At 34.9% G+C, this 23,017-nt stretch overlaps 1 protein-coding gene across 1 annotated transcript in view; it reads left to right on the forward strand.

Moving 5' to 3' along the window:
• Positions 1 to 23,017, forward strand: part of NBEAL1 (neurobeachin like 1) — a 197,233-nt gene that overhangs the window by 78,784 nt on the left and 95,432 nt on the right. Inside the window, 11 exon segments of the mRNA XM_027589436.2 lie at positions 48 to 150; positions 686 to 842; positions 2,549 to 2,707; positions 4,545 to 4,704; positions 8,851 to 8,939; positions 10,931 to 11,509; positions 11,855 to 12,030; positions 12,755 to 12,908; positions 13,201 to 13,329; positions 18,284 to 18,589; positions 18,686 to 18,835. Coding sequence (XP_027445237.2) covers positions 48 to 150; positions 686 to 842; positions 2,549 to 2,707; positions 4,545 to 4,704; positions 8,851 to 8,939; positions 10,931 to 11,509; positions 11,855 to 12,030; positions 12,755 to 12,908; positions 13,201 to 13,329; positions 18,284 to 18,589; positions 18,686 to 18,835 — 2,162 coding nt within the window.

A 23,017-nucleotide genomic window follows, 5' to 3' on the forward strand; every position in this document is an offset into this window, starting at 1 on the left:
GGGATTTTATTTTAGGTGTTTATTTAAGAGTGAACTTTGTATTTTAGGTCATATACAGTATCTTTCCACCATCATCAAAGACAGCAGGAGAGTTTTCCGAAAGAAGTATGGTGTGCAGTTTCTCCTAGATACACTTAGGATTTATTATGGGTATGATGTCCTTGCTCCTTCTTAGTTTGATATTGTTTTCTGCCTGCTGGTTGCTTGGGCTGTTTAGATTATTGATAAATTCTAATATCCTTTAACTTAAGAAAGACAAGAAAGTGTGGAGGTTAAGATGATGAACAGTGGATCGCATAGATTGGGTTTGAATCTTGTGTTTCATTAATTGTCTGGCTATAGGCAACTTAACTTTTCTGTGCTTAAATTTTCTTCTCTGTGACAAGGAGATAATAAACCTATGTTTATTTTGAGGATTAAACTAAATGCATTAATAACATGTAAGGCACTTAAAATTATGTCTGCCACTTACTGTTGTTTAAATATAAGCTGTTTTAACTATTTATATCTTTGTCATTGAAACCCAAGGTTTTCCTTAAAAGGAAAAAGAAAACAAAGATACCATGAATTCTGATAATTACATGGAAGCATCTTTTTTTTTAAACTATGAATTCTTCTGTACAAAAAGGCACTAAAATGTAAACATTTCATATTTCAATTCTTGTACTTTTACTTTCTCTTTCAGGAGTGATTGTAAATATAGTGAGCTGTCTCTAGATGACGTTCGAACAATAAGGACTTCTTTGTATGGACTAATTAAATATTTTCTGTGCAAAGGTGGAACTCATGAAGAGATACAGAGTATTATGGGTTACATAGCTGCTATCAATGAAGAAGAACAGGTATTATGCCCAAGAAAAGTCTGTTTTTTCTTTTTCACACTTAAGTTGCTATCTCATCTCCTTTTAAAATTACACATATATTAAACATATTTTTTTATTTTTTTTAAAGATTTTATTTATTCATTTGAGAGAGAGAATGAGAGAGAGAGAGAGAGCACATGAGAGGGGGGAGGGTCAGAGGGAGAAGCAGACTCCCTGCTGAGCAGGGAGCCTGATACGGGACTCGATCCTGGGACTCCAGGATCATGACCTGAGCTGAAGGCAGTCGCTTAACCAACTGAGCCACCCAGGCGCCCCACATATATTAAACATATTTTAACAGTAAAATGTTTATTATGTGAAATACAGTATTATGCAGTTAAAGAAGTAAATTTTAATCTCCTAACTGAAAGTTTAATAAAATAGACGGCAATACAATAAAATATTTTAGTTAGCTAGAAAGTAGTATCTGGAAATAATTGTTCTGACAGTTCTGAAGCCTGTTTTCATAGACTACATCATGTATATTTACCTATCATCAAAGGTACTGGGCAGATTTCTAACATGAATTTTAACATAGGTTCATAAAAATTTTTCATAAAGAGTAAATTATATTTCTATTTTTAGATACTTTTACATACATTTTTCATTTATACCTCAGAGCTACTCTTTAAGACAATGGTTCTCAGTGTATGGTTCCTGACCAGATTTACCTGGGAACTTGTTATAAATGCATACTTACTGAACTAAGCCTTCCAGGTGATTATGGTGCATGATAAAATTTGAGAACCACTGATGTAAACTATACAGACCAGGAATTGATCTTCCCACTTGCACATTTGGAGTACATATTCAGATAGATTAGGTGACTTAAAAAGTCAGAGCGCTGACAGACCTGGGGATAGAACCCAGGTGTATTTACTGCTATTTCTGTGCTCTTTCTGTACACCACTCTCAACACCAAACTTTAGTGTCCTTAATTTACGTTGATTCAAATATTTTAGCTCTTTGATGAAGTATTCTTTGTGTACTTAGATATTACATGACTTCATAATTGATATTACATAGATGAGTTAAGCTATTTCCCTGTAAGGTTAGACTACTTCAGAAGCTTCTTTTTATCTAGAGTAACCAGTAACCATCTTATTTCATGATAGCTGTGTTGTCACCCACTGTGATTCATTGCCAGTGATATTTTCTTGGTCAATTCAGTCAACGAGGTATTTATTGAAAGCTTACTGTATACATAGAGTAATACTAGATATTATAGGTATGTTATAATGAATGAATTAGCATTCTCTTAGCCTAACAGAGGCAAGGGTGGATTAGAGAGGTTTATAAATAATTATGAAACAAACAAAAAAAGACTATGATAATAGCTATAAGAGAGAAACAAAGTCCTATGAGGTTTTCATAGGAGAGTATTGCATGTTGAGGAGACCAGGAAAGGCTTTATGGAAGACATGGCTTTTTATGTGGCTAAAGCAATATAGGTATGGCTCAGTAGGTGAATATGCATATTGAGAGGATATACAAAAAGAAATAAGCTAAAAGCATAATGGTGGTAAGAGGCAGGGCTATTTCAGAAGACATCAGACCATTCAGTTAAGCTCTAAAACATGAGTGTATATAGGATTTAGTTTAAGTAACTGTTAGTGGTTTATCACTTTATTTGTGCTTCCATATATGAGTGTGATTGTTTGTTTTGTGTTGTTTAATTTTAAAAGCTCTTCGGAATTTTGGATATGCTCTTCAGTCTCCTCTGTACCAGCCCCACTAGAGGTCAGCTTTTCTTACTGCTGTTTGAACCAGGAAATGCTGACATACTTTATGCCTTGCTCTTAAATCAGAAGTACTCTGACAGACTAAGAGAAATAGTTTTTAAGGTACAAACATTTCTTAAGCATCTTTATATTTGGGGACATTTGTGAGTATATGATTTTATTTGTAAATATCCATTTTATGAATGTAAATTCTTTTTTCATATCTACTCTAATTTTAAATTGTTGTAGGGGTACCTGGCTGACTCAGTAGGATAAGTGTCCAACTCTTGATCTCAGTTCAGGTCTCAATCTCAGGGTCATGGGTTCAAGCCCTGTGTTGGGCTCCATGTTGGGCATGAAGCCTACATTAAAAATTAATGAATTAATTAATTAATTAATTCTTCAGTCTGTTTTGATATATATTTTTCATGTTTTGAACATTTAAAAACTAATCATATTGTAATCTGATCAGTTTAGTGGAAAATCCACCTTCTTATATCATCCTCAGTATAAAACCTCTCATTTCCCTTTTTTGCCTTTTTTTAAAAAACATTTTTTTAATTTGAGTATAATTGATACACAAGTGTACAACATAGTGATTCTACAAGTTTATACATTATGCTATGCTCACCGCAAGTGTAGCAACCATCTGTCACTATACAATGTTATTACAATATCACTGACTACCTTTTATTCTCTGTGCTCTTACCTTTTATTCCTGTGACTTACTCATTTCATAACTAGAAGCCTGTACCTCCCATTCCCTTTCACTAATTTTATGTCATCTTTCTTTTGACTTAACTGTGGGTCTGTGTGGCAGGTCAGACATTTTAGCAGTTAATTATAATCACTAACCTTATGTAGTACCCAGTATTTGTCAGGCAGTAAACATTCTTCATATATTAGCTAACTTAGTCCTTTCAAAAACTTTATGAAGTGAATATTATTAGTCCCATTTTACAGATAAAGAATCTGAGGCCAGGAGGTTAGTAACTTGCCAAAGGATAATGAATATATTGTTGAGCTATCCAAAGTAGTCACTTTGAGCTTCACCCACTTCACCTTTTTGTTTAAAAAAAAAAAAAAAAGTTAGTCATATTTCTACTTATTCATTATGTCTGATGCGCCTGTGACATTTGTTTCCTCTTATATCATTAGTGTTACATCATAATGTCTACATGTGGGGTCAAGTTTGGATTGCCTATGTTTGGAATCCCTAAACTTTGGGAAACAAAGGTGCAATAAAAATGATCTGGCATAGTCTCTCCTGAGTATTAATTATGATGACACCTGAGGCTGCTCTTTAAAGTATCTGCCCAAACAAATGTTCCTGTATGGAGATTAAATGTTAATTTCTCCAAATTGTGGATTGTTCATCATATTATTCTGCCAAAATTACCCTTTCCATAGGGTTTCAGTATGTCACTTTTAAAACGATCTCACTTCAAAAAGTATGGGATTACTAAATCATTCTCCCATTTTGGCATATGGATGTGCTTCACAAAATGTTTCCTTGTTCTTGAAAAATATTTTGATAACTGTTACATAAATGTTACATAAATTACTAGATTGATCTTGAAGTATCTTTTTCTCTTTCATAACATACTTTTGTTTTTCATGGAGGCTATAGGGCTTGTTTCTATCTAAGCCTTAGCCATTAAAAAGGAAGTTTTAAGTTATTTCTTTGATCTGCAAGAAATATATGTAAACTACAGTTTTAAACATATTATTTAAACAAATGCATTTTAGTTCAATTTCTTCTTAAATCTATTTTTTAATGAGAGTATAATACGGAGTATTCCTCTCTGTTACTTCTGGGTTTGTTTGTTTGTTACACTTAAGGAATAAAATGATGCTCCAAAATTATGCTTGTACAGTAACATTATATTCAATATTAACTTAAGTGACAGAATGTTCTTAGTTCTCTGTATTGAGAAGTATATATTACTGCTGTGACCAGGTTATGGAACAAATGTTGAAATGCACAAATGTTTATGAACGAAGTAAACAACGTATTCGGCTCCGAGAAGTTGGCTATTCAGGATTGGGACTTCTTCTTAATGAAGCACCCATTAATACCTCTCTCATTAAAAGCCTCATCAATCAGATTATAAATACAGGTATGACTAAGGCTGATAATACTGATATATTTAAGAAATGGTCTTCATAGTAGCATAATTCTATTTGATGGTTCTCAGTTTTTTTTCTAAAGGGTTGTTTTCCCTTTTCTTCCTCAGGTTTTTAAATTACCTATTATTTGATTCAGCAGGGCTTTTTTTGGGTACTATTTTTTACTTACCTTTTTTGTTTTTGTCTCCCCAGGGCATAGCATAGTGCCTTAATTGGTAGGCCTTCAGTAATTGTTTATTGATTGATCAGTAAATAATTGAGTCCTCTGTAATAAGAAAAGGATGCTAGAGAAAATACACACAAAACATTCTTTTTCTTTGGGGAGCTTAAATCCTTAATTTCAGATATTCTTTCAGATAATCTTCTTAGTTTCTCATTTTTTTTTAATAAAACTTTTTTAGTACTTACTACAAACTAGTGTTTATGTCAGATGCTAAGGGTTCAAAAGGTATAAAATAAGGTTCTTTGTTTAAATGGTTTATCTTCTCATTGATAAGGACATAACATATAAGATATGTACATAAAAAGATTAATAATACAAGAACAAAACAGTATGGATAGTGTGTTCAGGCAACCAAAAGAAAAGAGCAGTTATTTAGGGCTTACTCAGGAGGCTGTCAAATATTCTAAATCTATTTTCTTTGTAAAATTTAAACATATCTATAATTCTTATTTTATTTTTTTAAAGATTTATTTATTTTAGAGTGCACGAATGGGGGGAGGGGCAAGGAGAGGGAGAGTGAATCCTCAAGCAGGCTCCCTGACACAGGGCTTGATCCCAGGACCCTGAGATAGTGACCTGAGTTAAATTAGCTGGTTAATCAGCTGAGCCACCCAGGAGCCCCTCTATAATCCTTATTTTAAATGAGACAGTTATGTCAGCATTTATATAACTATTACCCACAGTTCATTCTTTGAGAAAGAACTTGAAAAAGGAGAAGATAGCTGGAAACATCACAGTTCTTGATTTCAAACTACACTATAAAGTTATAGTAATCAAAACAGTATGGTACTAGCATAAAAACACATATAGACCAGTGGAACAGAATTGAAAGCCTAGAAATAAAACCATATATATTTGGTCACCTAATATTTGACAAGGGACCCAAGAATACTCAGTTGGGGAAAAATAGTATATTCAATTAATGGTATTGGGAAAACTGGATATTCATATGCAAAAGAATGAAAATAGACCCTTATCTTATACCACTCACAAAAATTAACTTGAAATGAATTAAAGATTTAAATGTAAGCCCTGACCCATGTACCTCCTAGAAGAAAACATGAGGGAAAGTCCTTGACATCTGTCTTGGCAATGACACTAAAAGCACAAGTGGTAAAAGCAAAAATAAAGAAGTGGGACTTTATCAAACTAAAAAGCTTCTGCACAGCAAGAAAAACCATCAACAAAATGAAAAGGCAGTATACAGGGTGGGAGAAAATAGTTGTGAACCAAATATCTGAGAGGGGGTTAATATCTAAAATATATAAGGAAATCATACAACACAGTAGCAAAAAAATCCAATTAAAAAATGAGCAAGGTACTAGACACATCACTGGGAGCAAGAAAACAAAAGCAAAAATGAACTTTTGGGACCTCATCAAGATAAAAGCTTCTGCATAGCAAAGGAAACAATCAACAGAACTAAAAGGCAGCCTATGGAATGGTAGAACATATTTGCAAATGATGAGGGTTAGTATCCAAAATCTGTAAGGAACTTACTAAACACCCAAAAAACAAATAATCCAGTTAAGAAATGGGCAGAAGACATGAATAGGCATTTCTCCAGAGAAGACATACAGATGGGTAACAGACGGATAAAAAGGTGCTCAACATCACTTATCAGGGAAATACAAATCAAAACCATGATGAGATACCACCTCACACCAGTCAGAATAGCTAAAATTAACAACACAGGAAACAATAGGTGTCGGCAAGGATGCAGAGAAACAGGAACCCTCTTGCATTGTTGGTGGGAATGCAAACTGGTGCAGCCACTCTGGAAAACAGTATGGAGGTTCCTCAAAAAGTTAAAAATAGAACCACCCTACAATCCAGCAATTGCACTACTAGGTATTTACATAAAGGGTACTAAAATACTGATTTAGAAGGATATGTGCACCCTGATGTTTATAGCAGCATTATCAACAATAGCCAAACCATAAAAAGAGCCGAAATGCCCAACAACTGATGAATGGATAAAGAAGTGTGTGTGTGTGTGTGTGTGTGTGTGTACACACAAAATGGAATACTATTCAACCATCAAAAAGTGAAATTTTGCTGTTTGCAATGACGTGGTTGGAGCTAGAGTGTATTATGCTAAGTGAAATAAGTCAGTCAGAGAAAGACAAATACCATATGATTTCACTCATATGTGGAATTTTAAGAAACAAAACGGATGAACAGGAGGGAGGAAGAAAAGAGACGGGGAAACAAATCATGAGAGGCTCTTAGCTTAGAAAACAAACTGAGGGTTGACGGAGGGAGGTGGGTGGGGGATGGGATAGATGGGTGATGGGTATTAAAGAGGGCACTTGTTATGATGAGCACTGGGTGTTACATGTAAATGATGAACCACTGAACTCTACTCCTGGAACCAGTATTGAACTGTATGTCAGCTAACTAGAATTAAAAAAAAAAATGAGCTAAGGGCCTGAATAGACATTTTTGCAAAGACATACAAAAAACCAGTAGGTAGATGACAAGATGCTCCACATCTCTAATCATAAGGGAAATGTAAATCAAAACCAGAAGGAGATAGCACGTCACCTGTTAAGATCGCTATTACCAAAAAGACAAAGGATAACAAGTGCTGTTGAAGATACGGAGAAAGGGAAACCCTTGTGCCCTGTTGCTGGGAATGTAAATTAGTGTGGCCACTGTGGAAAACAGTATGGAGGTTCCTCCAAAAATTAAAAATAGAACTATCATATAATCCAACAATCCATCTTCTAGTTATATATCCAAAGACAATGAAATCACTGTCTTGAAGAGTTACCTGCATCCCCATGTTCATTGCAGGATCATTTATAACAGCCAAGACCTAGAAACAACCTAAATGTCTGCTGATGGATGAGTGCATAAAGTAAGTGTTTGTGTGTGTACACACAGACACACACACACGTATATAGAATATTATTCAGGGGCACCTGGGTGGCTCAGTCGATTAAGCATTTGCCTTTGGCTCAGGTCATGATCCCGGCCTCCTGGGATCGAGCCCCACATCGGGCTCCCTGCTTGGCTGGAAGTCTGCTTTTCTCTCTCCCTCTGCCGCCCCTCCCCATGCTTGTGCGTGCTCTCTCTCAAATAAATAAAATCTTAAAAAAAAATATTATTCAACCATTTGTAACAGAAGAACCTGCAGGGCATTATGCTGCTAAGTGAAATAAGTCAGAGAAGGACAAATACTATATGGTCTCACTTATAGGTGAAATTAAAAAAACCAACCTACTGGGGTGCCTGGGTGGCTTAGTTGTTAAGCATCTGCCTTCAGCTCAGGTCATGATCCCAGGGTCCTGGGATCAAGCCCCGCATCGGGCTCGCTGCTCGGCGGGGAGTCTGCTTCTCCCTCTCCCACTCTCTCTGCTCATGTTCCTGCTCTCACTATCTCTCTCTGTGTGTCAAATAAATAAAATCTTAAAAAAAAAAAAAAAAACCCAACCTTCTAGAGACAGTAGATTGGTAGTTGCCGGGGCTGGGGGTGGGGGCAAATGAGTGAAGGTGGTCAAAGGGTACAAGCTTACAGTTATAAGATGAATAAGTTCTGGGGATCTAATGTGCAACATAGTGACTATAGTTAATATTATATACTTGAAAGTTGCTAAGAGAGCAGATCTTAAAAGTTTACCACAAAAGGAAAATGGTAACTGTATGAAGTGATGGATGTTAACTAACCTTACTGTGGTAATTATTTTGCAGTATGTACATATATCAGATCATCATGTCGTACACCTTAAATTTATACACTGTTTTATGGCAGTTATATCTCAGTAAAGCTAGAAAAAAAAAGGATATCTATTATTGACAGCAAGAAAAATAAAAATGAAACAATTATTTTATTATCTAACTAGCACTCACAGTTCTTTCTTTGGCTATCTCTGGAATTTAATTTTAACTTTATTTTTTCCCACCATAGATCCTGCTATTAATTTCAAAGATCTGTTGTCTGTGGTATATATATCTCACAGAACACATATAAATGTCAGGGTGGTTATCTGCAGAAAGGTTAGTAAACTTTTAAGATACACTTTAAAAATGACAGTATTGTTATACTGTGAACAACTTTCATATTGAGTATTTTACACCGGGTATAAGTTTTAATTTCTGTTATTTAACACAATTTTATAAATAAGTAATTTTGTTTTTTGAGGTGAATTAACTTCATGTAATTATAAAATCATCATAAAAATGTGTTCTTAGCTTTACATGGTCTCCTGGAAATATTCCCTTTCCACAGTAAAAAATTTATTATAAGAGAATAGGTTTTTTTGTCAAAAATCTTCAATGATTATGACCATTTCAAATTCATATACCATATTTTAGAATTTCTGAATCTTTTGAACTTTATGGAAAAGTAACAGTGACTTGCCTTCAATGCATCCCTTTAACTAAGTCAGGAAATAGTTATCCTATGTGCTTCTTCCTGATTATAGCCTTCTCTCTCTTCCACTAGCAATCACTGACCTATTTAATTTGCTTCCTTGGTTTTCTTTTTAATTTTAGTCCCTAATTATGTTATTGTATTTTTCCATCAGTAAGTCTGGTTGTATATTTTTCTCTTTAACAGCTGTGTATAGTTTTTATTCTGTGGCTATTGTATAAAGTATTACCTGGTTCCCTGTTCATGGACATTTAGGTTGTCTCCTGTTTTTCTGTGTTAAACTTCTGTTAAGAACTTTTTTACATATATTTTTACCTGGTTTTGGTAATACGTCTGTAGGATATAATCAATGAAATGGAATTGCTGTGTCAGAGTGTATTCCATACCACATTTTGATGGATTTTGGGATATTGTTCTTTAGCAGGTTATATAGATTGATCCTTTCCTTTCAGTTTGAAACAGCTTCAGTGCAGCCTAGTTTTTATTCATTACATTTATATAAAGTAGACATAAAATAAATCTTATTTTATGGAACTTTTAAGTCATGAAATCATGAAAATTTCTTTACTAAGGAAAAAAATTGATATTCTCCATCAGTAGAGTAATGGTAGCTCACCGATATAGCATTAGTGAGGAAAGGAGCTTCACGTCATTGTGACTCACTGTGACTTGTTGCTTACTATATCAGCATCAGCATGCATTAGAGCCCGTGCTAGTGAAGTCCCTACCAACATTATTCATCTCCTATGACACTTGTCAGAGTTACAGATAAAAGAGATTCTCCAAATACTGGGAGCAGAAATTCTTTCCATCTACACAGAAGTTTATGGCTTTGTGAGAAAAATGTCTTAAAGATCTTAACTGAATATCTGACAGTGTTTGAGAACTTGTTTTAATCCAAAAAAAAAAAAATGTGGAATCAGTTGGATAATAGAGATCATACACATTGACATGTCAGTGTCTATTCTTTAATTTCAGTTTCTTTTTCCAGCTAAATAGCAGCATCCATCTTGTTGGAATTAGTGTTTGTACAACATAGAGTTAATGGAAAAAAAAATGTTTTGCAAAAGCAACCATTAACTTTGCCTGGAAAAAAAATGAGATGGGGAAGCATTCTTGGGAGATCTAGGTTCTATTAAAGTATCTGTGTATCTTATTTACTCCCTTAACCCTAGGGCCAGGAGGGGCCTGGTACACAGTATGTATTCAGTATTTGCTAAACAAATGTAGTAGGCTCATGGAAAGTGTTTAGTTGAGAGGATATAACTTTATTACATTTTATATATACCTTCATTCTATTTATATTTTCTCTCTGATCAAATTAAATTAGTAACATGAGTATGTTGACATGTGATGGATCATTTTTTTCCCTTTTTTATCTTTCAGCAAATATTTAAGTACTCTGTACAATGAGTAATATATGCAGATTAGTTAAAAACACAGTGTGTACCCTACAGATAGTTTATAATCCAGTTAAGAACATAATCTTTTGAAAGTATGTCTTCCCACAGTTTCTCATTAAATTACTTTGTTTCTAAGATAACTGAAAAGAAAATGTTTTTGATGTGAAGTACTGTGTACTTTTTGATGAATTTTGTATTCTTAATCTTTGCAGATTTTACAGATTTTGCAAGTCCCAGCCAGATGCAAGCACATCAAATATCTCAACAAGTGGGGTTGGCAAGACACTTTAGTTAGGCTTTTTTTAAAAACAAATTTTGAAAATGGAAATACTCTCCATAAGCACAGTAGGGCTGTTTCAATGAAAGACAGTGTTAAAAATTTCTCAGCTGAAGATATTAAGAGGAACTTTGATGAAAAGATCGATGAGGAAAAAATCAACTCTTTTGCCTCAGCTAATGTGTCTTCAGATCAGTGGAGTTTAGAGGATAGACACTCTCTAGACTCACACACACCATTATTTCAAGAAGATAGTTCTGTGGGAGAATTATCTTTCAAATCAGAGAATCAAGAAGAATTCTGGAATAATAACCCTTCACATTTGAGTTTAGATCTCAGTGGAATAGACTCATGTGAACTGAGTGACAGTGGAAGTCACATGCCAGACAGCCTGCCTAGCACGCCATCCCCAATAGAATCTACTAAATCATTTTCTGTGCAGTCTGACAAAGAGAGCAGCGTCATAAGTGATCCAGGGTTTGGTGATGACTTCTCTTTACTTGAAAGCCAAGAGGTAAAATTCCTAATTTGTTCAAATGCTCTTTTTATTTTCACATGTCTATTATATACTTCTAACCCTTAGGAATGTGTAATTATTAACAGTTTCATATTATATTCATGTTCTAAGTCTCATGATGTAAGATTTTGGAAACCTAGAAGTCACTAAATTATATCTTGAGGAAAGCAGGTGTCTTATTCATCCTCATATCTCTAGGACCTACTTAGCAAAATTCCGGGTTTATCAAGACACTTTAAAAATATGTTAAATGATTACAGTCAGTATATGTGATGGTTCTTTTTGTGTGCTTTTAATACCACCTCCTTCCAATAATTTAATATTAGTTTATCTTTTTTATAGAGATGTGAGGAGGAGCTTCTTCAGTTACTGACAAATATTTTGAACTATGTAATGTGTAAGGGACTAGAAAAGTCTGATAATGGTACTTGGATTGAACGGGGGCAAGTGTTTTCAGCACTAACTAAACCAGGAATATCCAGTGAATTACTTCGACCCTCAGATGAAATAAAATTAATGTAAGCATTCAGTTGGTGAATTACTCTTTCCTTTGGGAGTGGATGGGAGTCTAAAATAGTATTTTTTATTGAACATTTATTCAGGATTCAGTGGGTGTAGTGAGAGAAAAGGAAAAACTTCGTGCTCAGCCCCTTTTCCTCTCTGTTACCATTTTAGTGGAATCTAGAGAGAAATCCAAAAGTGTGAGGAGATTTAAATCTTTAGTTTGGGCTTCAGTGATTATATATTCCTTGTTTAAACTAGTTTTTGTAATATCTAAGCATTTGGTGTATTGTGTTCTGCAGTCTTGTCCAAGTTTGAGAGTTTCCATGCTGAGGGAAGCAAGTAGTATTTTCATTAAAATTACTTCTCTAAAGCATTTAGAGTTCTCTGCAGGGCTAGACCCTCTGTGAGACATAATAAAGCTTTCTTTTCTTACCTTCCCAATTTCCAGCTTTAAAGAAACTTTTAAGTTACCTCATAGAGACTGGAATTTGAATTATTTCAATAGCTTTTTTATAGTTAAATAAAACGATAGCTTTTACTTTGCCTTTTGTATTATGTTTATTAAAGATAGATACTTCAGAGATTAAAAAGCTGCTTCATTGTTATTAAATGTCCTCTGATCCCTGCCAATGATAGTATATCTTTACAGACATATTAATGAATAACTGGGTTTTTTTTCATGTTTTACTATTTTTCTAAACTTAAAATGATTTTAAGACGATTTTGTTTTGCCCTTAGTTTGCTACAGAACATGTTAGAATGGACAGTCACAGAAAACAGAGAATCAAAAACAAATCCAGTAACTGCTGAAAATGCCTCCCGACTCATCCTGATCATACAGGACTTTCTGCAGTCAGAGGGCCTTGTTAATTCAAACATGTGGACTGAGAAGGTGCAGTAATAATTCTTTGATATTATTTTTCTGGTAGTCAAGGACTTTATTCAACAAAAAAAATTTTGTACTCCCTCTTTTTAGAGCATTAATATTTAATCAGAACAAACATGGATAAAATGTGATAGTTAACCAACTTTGTTAGTTATTACTAGGATAATTCTTTTGCCTTTTACCAATTGAACATTGAGGTAGTTTTGAAATATTTATGATATGCATTACTCTTGGGGAAAACTCATCAGTAGACTTTAAAACAGAATGTTTTTATTTCTCAATTTTTCCCTTGTGATAGCTTTTAGACAATCTGATGCTACTCTTCGATGGTCTGTCAGTTTGGTATTCTGAAGGTCAAGTATGGGCAAAACTGCCTCAAATTCAAATCCAGTTGCTTCTAGGATTCATTGGAAGGGGAAATTTGCAGGTTTGTCAATTCTTTTGCATTATTTTCTATACTTTGCATGCAGCATAGAAGTTATTTGTGTAATGACTAAATGATAATAAATTTTCAGTATTTTAATTTTTTATTAGTTCCAAAAATATCCATGATTTCCCTCTAGTTTCAGTTTTATTAATCAGAAAAAGGTTTCAGAGGCAGCTCATTGATTGTTTCTTGCTGATGTATATGACTCAGTATAATTTTAACTTTTTAAAGGATTTATACATAGCTTATACAAAGAGATGTTACTCATATCATCTATATTTAATGTAACTAGGCCTAGCCGATTTATACATGTTTTTGTACATGTGCAGTATAAGTCTTATATTTTTAGGAAAATTCTTTTCTGTTTCTTTCAAAATCTTTTTCTGTTTCTTTATTAATCTACAGTTTTACATTATATCTCATATTTTTTTAATTCATCAAACACTGAATACCCACCAAGTATGAGCATTGTGTTAGGTTGTCAAAATATAGATAAATAAAATATGGGCCCAAGGAACTTTAATTATTTCTATTTTTAATTAAAAATTTTAAAGGTTGGAAAAGTTCCACATGAATTTTAGTCTGTCATCTTTCTATTTACATTGGAGAACCTGGCCTGGATTAATCATAACATGTATCCCATTGCTATTTACCTGGTCCTTTTTATTTTCTTTTGATACTGGAATTTTAAGTATTTGGTAGGGGTGGGGATGGTTTCTAATATACATAAACTTACTGTAATGTTGATGAGAACATGGAGAGATTAAAATTCCATAAGGTTGCTATATTTTCGAAAGGTCATAGTTTTCATTGGGTATTTTTTTCTAATTGTAAAAGTAACATGTGCTCATTATGGAAAATACACAGAAACATGAAGAGAAGAAAATAATCCATCATCCCATAGCCCAAGAAGAAATAACTGTCAATATTTTTCTATACATATATTTTTTCAGATGATTGAACATATTTTGATAATGATAATATGAATAGTAATATGTTACTAACTTTTTAAAAATAGGATTTTTTTTCTTAATCATAAAAGTAGCAGGTGTTCATGGAAAATGCAGAAAAGCTAAATAAGTAAGAAGATGGGCTTTCTGATATGGATTGTGGAAGCTTGAATTGTGCAGCCATTCAAATGCAATTTGAAAATATATGAATTAGGTACTTAAAAAAATGATCACACTCTGTCTAGTAATTCCACACTAAAACTATATCCTCAGATAGTAATCCAAAGTACCAGACAACCTTTGTACACATAGTTGTTCATGGGTAGTATTCCATTTTTCTCTACCTAGAAGTAGAATAAGGATAGTTTTGGGGGCTTTTTCATTAGTATCAGCCTCATGGCTATTAAAGCAGTTGCAGCAAGCATGCCAGGTAGTTATTTTAGATATGAGGACTCTTTTTTTTTTCCCCCACTTTTAGTCACCCTCAGTGTTTATCTTTGATGAAATTTCCATAAATAAAATATTTGTTTAGTTTGTCTACCATTAAATATCCAATGTCTGTCCCATAGTAGGGCTGTATAAATACTAGATAAATAAATATTCAAATGGGCACATGCACCCAATGTTTATAGCAGCAATGTCCACAATAGCCAAAATATGGAAAGAGCCCAGATGTCCATCGACAGATGAATGGATAAAGATGGTGTGGTATATATGTAGGTACAATACACACACACACACACACACACACACACACACACACACACACACACAATGGAATATTACTCATACATCAAAAAGAATGAAATCTTGCCATTTGCTATGAGGTGGATGGAACAGAAAGTATTATGCTAAGTGAAATACATCAATCAGAGAAAGACAAATACCATATGATTTCACTCATGTGGAATTTAAGAAAAAAAACAGTTGAACATAGGGGAGGGGAAGGAAAAATCAAATAAGATGGTAACAGAGGGAGGCAAACCATTAAGAGACTCTTAACTATAAGAAACAAACTGACAGAGGGAGGCAAACCATTAAGAGACTCTTAACTATAAGAAACAAACTGAGGGTTGCTGAAAGGGAGGTGGGGGGGGATGGGGTAATTGGGTGATGGGCATTAAGGAAGGCATGTGAAGTGATGAGCCCTGGGTGTTGTATGCAACTGATGAATCACTAAATTCTACTTCTGAAATTAATAATACAGGATATGTTAATTAAATTGAACTTAAATTAAAAAAAACCTGAAGGTAAATAGGGTACAGAACCTGTAGATAAGATATCTTGTTTACCAGTAGTTAGTAACCTAACACATTTTTTACTAGCTAATTGTTTAATTTTATTCTCTCAGGAATAAAAACATAAAAGGCTGGGAAAGCAACTTCTCCCCTTAAAGGGGTTATAATAGAGCTTCTTCGCCAATCTGGCTACAAACTTGTTTTGTTTTGCTCATACTTATTAGTTAAATGCCAGTATAAAAGTACTAGGAGATGTCACATAAATGTTAACATTTCCTAGCTTGTCTCTAAAGCAGAACTAGGTAGTTGTTGATTTATTTAGTGCAGCATGTGGTCTCCATTTTGTCCCCAGTTGTCGTAGCTCAGCCAGTGATGAGAATATGAAATCACCCGGAGGAGCTTTTTAAAAAATACCTTTGTGGGGCATCACCCTTTGTAATTATATCAAAATGGAGGAACTAGGGCATTGGTATTTTTTGTAATTTCTCAGGTGACCCTAATTCAGTACTCTTTATAGTGGAGGTAGGGGGGTCATATATATCCGTATATAGTATGTGTAGGTATCCAAAATTAAGACAGTGGTCAAATAAATTATCTTGTATTCATTAAAGGTATCTTTATAATTTTAAATAAATACATAAGCTTATAGTTTATTTAATACCATGATGTTAAGTTAAAAACAAAGCACTAGATATTCAACTTTCTATGTAAACAGTATTTTAAAAAACACATAGCAAAAAAGTCCAGAACTATTAGCATTGGCATTTCCTGGATGATGAGATTTTATGTCCTTTTTTCTTGTATTTGTTGGTCTCTATTAGAATTAAGTTACTTTAGTCACATTCAACGACTAAAATGAAGGATTGAGGAAAGTCTGAGGAGAGTAGAAAAGTTTCACCAGTAGAAGCTTAAGTTAAAGGTACAAAAGTTAAAGTCTTGAGCCATCTTAGATATTATTTCCTCCAGTGCTATTTGCCTTTTTAAGGCTTGTGTGGAAAGACTGCCTAAGGTCTCTTATTGCCTTGGCCTGTGCATACAGCTGTGCATACAGCTCAGACTAGCGTTTGAAACAAATACAATCATGAAGTGATGTCAGATTCTGATACTTTTCCTCTTTTCTCTTGGTTTTCTTCATTTTGAAAGTAATAAGTTCCAACATTGTAACATAGTGTTAAGTGAGAAGGAGATAGTTTATATCATTTGTCCTACCATGGTTTTATGGCTTAGGTTTAGCCTGGACATAAGGAGACCCCATTTATGACCTAATTTACCTTCCTGTGTTGGGGTTAAGGCCAACGTTTAATGGTAATAACAGAGGATTCCTTTGCCTGGGCTTATTAGTACATGTATTTTCCTTGGGAATTTTAAGGATAGTGATATTTCTGTCAAGGACTCAGTCTCCCTTGTACCTATCCTTTATGTATCATAATGCTTTGATTCCAGATAACAGAAGCATCAACCCAAATTGACTGAGTTTAGGAGATTTATTGGCTCAGATAATAGAAAATTCTGTAGTTCAGTTTAAGGCATGATTTAATCAAGGCTTCAGTTCCATTTATTTGCTATTTTCACAGCACTCCTTTCCCTCGTGTCAGCTTGTCTTAAGCTGGCTGCCTTTGTCACAAAATGCTGCCAATAGCAGTTGGTGCTACATGCTTCCTCATTTATATCTGATAAAGAGAGTGCTTCTGGGGTACCTGGGTGGCTCAGTTGGTTATGCATCTGCCTTTGGCTCAGGTCATGATCTCAGAGTCCTGGAATGGAGCCCCTGCTCAGCGGGGAGTCTGCTTCTCCCTCTTCCTCTGTCCCTCTCCCCCGCTCATGCTCTCTCTCTCAAACAAATAAATGGAATCTTTAAAAAAGAGAGAGAGTGCCTCTTCTTACTGTCACTGTTGGTAGACAGTTCTTCATGGATCTCTTATGTTTCTGCATATCTTATAAATAGAGACACTAGATGTCTTTGTTATGAACTATCTTCTTGAGGATGCAGGTATTGTGCACAACTTTGGAAGACAGAGATTCTGTCTCCCTTCAGAGCAAAAGGCAGGTTTGTTTACTGTCTAGTATAATAAAGATAGTGTCTCCCTCCAAGGCAAAGTTCAGGCTAACTTACAGCTGGCATAGAAGATTTAGGTTCCTTATGCTTGGGGTTCCTCCCCTATACTGCAGCCACTGGGTGTGCATGCATCATCTAGTCCTGTTATCTCTCACCATGGGAATAGCAGTTCAGGGTACCAGGGCAAATACTGATATTCTGGCTGTTGGGATTGCTATAGGTCTTTGGCTCTGAACCAGGAGTCTCATGTTTTCTGCCAGCATCTCTGAAACTGTGGCAGGCTCACTTATTATCTTGGAGGTAAGGCAAAATCTGAGACCCTTCACAGTTCTTGACAGTTATTAGTAAAAGTTCTGAACTTGAACTGATAAGGCCATCCCCAAATGAATCCGTGACAAAAGCAGCAACATGAGTTGACTGAAAGATTAGTTACCTGAACCACTCACTGTGGAAAGTGGTTGGATATTCTGTTTGGCTTACATCTTTTAGGACTTGTTGGAACTAGAGATGGAATCATTCCCTTATCCTTGCAGACTATAAGAAGGAGTATAATGGATGTTGGGGTGATTAATTATCCACTCCTCCTTTTCTGTATATTCTGCTTTTATAATTGATTTAAAAAAACAAAAAAACAAAAAACTTCAGGAAGAGCCAGAGAACTTTTGCTAAATGTCTGCTTTATTCTGTTCTCACCTATATTGTTTCCTCAGGTTTGTGCAATGGCATCAGCTAAACTAAACACCCTTCTTCAAACCAAAGTGATTGAAAATCAGAATGAAGCATGTTACATTTTAGGGAAGCTGGAACATGTTCTAAGTCAGTCAATTAAGGAACAGACTGAAATCTACTCATTTCTGATTCCCCTGGTCCGTACCCTGGTTTCCAAAATCTATGAGCTTCTCTTCATGAACTTGCACCTGCCTTCTTTACCTTTTACCAATGGTAGCTCTTCATTTTTTGAAGATTTTCAAGAATATTGCAGTTCAAATGAATGGCAAGTTTACATCGAAAAATATGTAAGTTTTATCTATTTTGAGTGAAATTTTTCTAAGTTGTCATTTTTATAGAAGTCTATGTTAAATTTTCTGTATGTATATGTATATATTTATAAGATCGTGCCTTACATGAAGCAGTATGAAACCCATACATTTTATGAGGGTCATGAGGACATGGCACTTTATTGGAAGAATTGTTATGAAGCCTTAATGGTGAATATGCATAGACGAGACCGGGAAGGAGGAGAAAGCAAGCTTAAGTTTCAGGTAAAAATTATTAAATGTTTTTAGTATCTAGTTTTTTTATGTTGATTTCAAGCTTTTAATATTCAAATAAGAGTAAAAACAAGTCTGAACTCAGAATACAAATGGTATTTCCTGTTGTTTGAAAATTATTTCAGAATTGAGGGTGCCTGGACGGCTTGGTCAGTTAAGCATCTGCCTTCTGCTCTAGTCATGATCCCAGGGTCCTGGGATCAAGTCCTGTATCAGGTTTCCTGCTCAGCAGGGAGTCTGCTTCTCCCTCTGCCACTCCCCCCTGCTTGTGATCTCTCTCTCTCTGATATATAAATAAAATCTTAAAATTATTTCAGAAGTGAAAGAAAAAGACTGATCAGTAACAATTAAAAAGTTAATGTCAAAATGTTCTATGCATAGTTGATATGTAAAAAGTCTGTTAAGCTGATAGTACATATCTCTAAGGAGGCTGGGTGTAGATCAGTGCTTAGAGAATATTTATAGCACTTTATTTATATAAATAGAATATTTATAGCATTTATAACACCACTGTTAACAACTAAATACTTGCTTTAGAAAAGAAGAAAGACATCAAATTAATAATTTAAGTCTCTACCTTAAACTATAGAAAGAAAACTAATCTAAACTAGTTTTCAAATAAGAAACTAACAAAAGAGCAGAAATCAATGAAATTGAAAGCAGGAAGAACAATAGAGAAAATTAATAAAACTAAAATCTAGTTCTTTAAAATGTCAATAAAATTGGGGTACCTGGGTGGCACAGTTGGTTAAGCATCGAAAACTCTTGGTTTCAGCTCAGGTTGTGATCTCAGGGGTTGTAAAGTTGAGCCCCGCATTAGGCTCTGAGCTCAGTGTGGAGTCTACTTGAGACTCTCTCCCTTTCCCTCTGTCCCTCCCCCATTCTCTCTCTCTCTTTCTCAAATAAATATTAAAATAAATATTTTTGAAAATGTCAATAAAATGTGTAAACTTCTAGTCAGATTGACAAAGCAAAAAAAGAAAGTGAAAAATTGCCATTACCAGGAGTGACGGGGATATCACCACTGACTCCACAGATATCAACATGATAATAAGAGACTGCCACAAACCAATCTATTAACATTTATAAATAAGATGACTTAAATGGATAAATTTCCAAAACTAATTCAATAATAAATTGATAGCCTGGATAGTCTTATCTATTAAAGAAATTGAATTTATACCTTCCAGGGTGCGTGGGTGGCTCAGTCAGTTAAGCGTCTGCCTTCAGCTCAGGTCCATGATCCCAGGGTCCTGGGATTGAGCCCCACATCGGGCTTCCTGCTCAGCAGGAGTCTGCCTCTCCCTCTTGTGCTTTCTCTCCCTCTCCAATAAATAAATAAAATCTTTAAAATAAACACATACATACATATGTATATACATATATACCTTCTAAAAGGGAAAACTCCAGGCCAAAGTGGTTTCACTGGTGAATTCTGTTGAACATTTAATGGAGAAACAACACCAATTCCTCATAATCTCTTCAGAAAACAGAAAAGTGGAATCACTTCCCAACTCATTATATGAAGGCAGTACTATCCTCTTATTGAAACCATACAAAAATAGTACAAGAATACATCTGAAACTCCTGTAACACTGTATATTAATTATACTGGTTAAAAATCACAAAAGTAGCACAAGAAAACTACAATATTTCTTAGGAACATAGATGCAAACCAGATCCAGCAATATATAAAAAAATAATACATTACACCAGGTAGTTTATCTTGGGAATGCAAGATTGCTTCAACATTTGGTAATTAATCAATATAATGATAGTGGACCAAATTCATATTTAGTAAAATGAAGCTAAATGCTCATATCCATAGATGTAGAAAAAGCATTTGACAAAATTCAGTGTCCATTTTATGATCAAAGCTCTCAGCAAACTAGAAATAGAAATAGAATCTCTACAAAAATCCTATAGCCACCTTCATATTTAAAGATGGAAAACTGGGGGCACCTGGGTGCTACAGTCAGTTAAGCATCTCACTCTTGGTTTCCACTCAGGTCATGATCTCAGGGTCGTGGGATCAAGCCCCACGTCAGGCTCAGCACGGAGTCTGCTTAAGATTCTGTCTCCCTCTGCGCTCTTGCTCTCTCTCTCAAATAAATAAATAAATAAATCTTTAGGAGGAAAAAGATGGAAAACTGAGTGCTTTTCTTGTAAGAAGAGAACTAGGTGAGAATGTCTACTCTCACCAGTCCTCTAGTCCCTGTTATACTGTAAGTCCTAGCAAATCATTAAGAATAGAAAAAGAGGGGCTCCAGGGGGCTTAGTCTGTTAGTGTCTGACTCTTGGTTTTTGCTCAGGTTGTGATCTCAGGGTCGTAGGATTGAGACCAATGTCAAAGGCTCAGCACAGAGTCCGCTTGAGATTTTCCTCTCCCTCTCCTTCTGCCCCTCCCCCTGCTTGCACCATGCTTTCTCTCTCTCCAATAAATAGATCTTTAAAAAAAAAAAAAAAGAATAGAAAAAGAAATAAAAGTCATTTACCTTGGGAAGGAAGGAATAAAACTATTTGCAGATAATATGATTATATAGATAATCCTAATGAATTTACCAAAAATCTCTTGTGTTTAATGAGTGTAGCAACATTGCAGGACACGATCAATACACAAAATTTAATCATATTTCTATATACTAACAACGAACAATTGGAAACTGACATTTTGAAAAAGCATTGTTTACAATAACTCTAAAAATAAAATACTCAGATATCAATCTAACAAAATATGTACAGGATCTAAAAACAAACATAAAACAAAGATGACCAAATAAAAATACATTTATTCCATAAAATGGTATAAAAAGAAACATTTTGATATTTTACTATTTAACATTTTGATATATATCTTTCCTGACTTTTATGTATATATTTGGTTAAACCAAAATGGTAGTTTTCATTTGCTACTCCTTTTCTTAAAATGTACTGTGGGGGCGCCTGGGTGACTCAGTCAGTTAAGCATCTGCCTTCGGCTCAGGTCATGATTCTAGGATCCTGGGACCAAGTCCTGCTTCAGCTCCGTGCTCAAGGGAGCCTCCTGCTCCCCCTGCTTGTGCTCACTCACGCTCTCTCGCTCGCTCGCTCTCTGACAAATAAAATCTTAAAAAAAAAAAAAACTTATATTGCCCTCATAGTTCTGTCAATTTCTATCCCAATCAACACTTTCTCTATAACTTCACTCTTAGCTTTTCTACAGAAATCTAATCTTAAAATATTCTTGCTTGAGTTTCGCCAACCATGAAATTTATGTTTAATTATTATGGAGCTGTCATGACTTCTTCAGTTTTCTTAGCAATGATCTGTGTTAAACATTTGATAATCCCAAATCATTGATTTCCCAAAGTTCTAGTAATAATTATAATAATAACAGCTACATTTTACTGAGAGCTCACTACTTTTCTGGCACTGTATAAAGCACTTTAAATCTTAATCTTTTTTGATGACAGTTATTGTCAACTTCATCTTACAGATGAGGATACTAGGCCTCAGAGAATTAAGTAGCTTTGTACCCAGGCCTAACTCCAGAATTATATTCTTTTTTTTTTTTAAGATTTTATTTATTTATTTGCGAGAGAGAGCAGGCACCAAGCTGGGTGTAGGGGGCAGAAGGAAAGGGAGACGCAGGCTCCCCGCTGAGCCCAGGGTAGGGCTGATCCCAGGACCCCAAGATCAAGATCATGACCTGAGCCGAAGGCAGGCACTTAACCAGTTGAGACCCTCAGGTGCCCCCATAATTATGTTATATTCTTAACCACGGTCTGTTGTACTACCTCTCTAAAAGATGTCTTTAACTGTTTTTGATGTAATTTGGTATTGATTTTTTGAAACAAATTAATACTGTTAATTTAGTTCCTGGTAGATGAATGTCAGTATGAGATAAGTCAGTCTTACCACTTGTCTTTTTCAAAGCTGTAAGATTTTAATTTCAGGGCTTAAAGTTATATCTTTTTTTTTTAGATTTTATTTATTTATTTGAGAGAGAGAATGAGATAGAGAGAGAGAGCATGAGAGGGGAGAGGGTCAGAGGGAGAAGCAGACTCCCCGCTGAGCAGGGAGCCCGATGCGGGACTCGATCCCGGGACTCCAGGATCATGACCTGAGCCGAAGGCAGTCGCTTAACCAACTGAGCCACCCAGGCGCCCCAAAGTTATATCTTGATAGAACCTA

This window comes from Zalophus californianus, chromosome 3 (assembly GCF_009762305.2).
Source record: "Zalophus californianus isolate mZalCal1 chromosome 3, mZalCal1.pri.v2, whole genome shotgun sequence".
NCBI lineage: Eukaryota > Metazoa > Chordata > Mammalia > Carnivora > Otariidae > Zalophus > Zalophus californianus.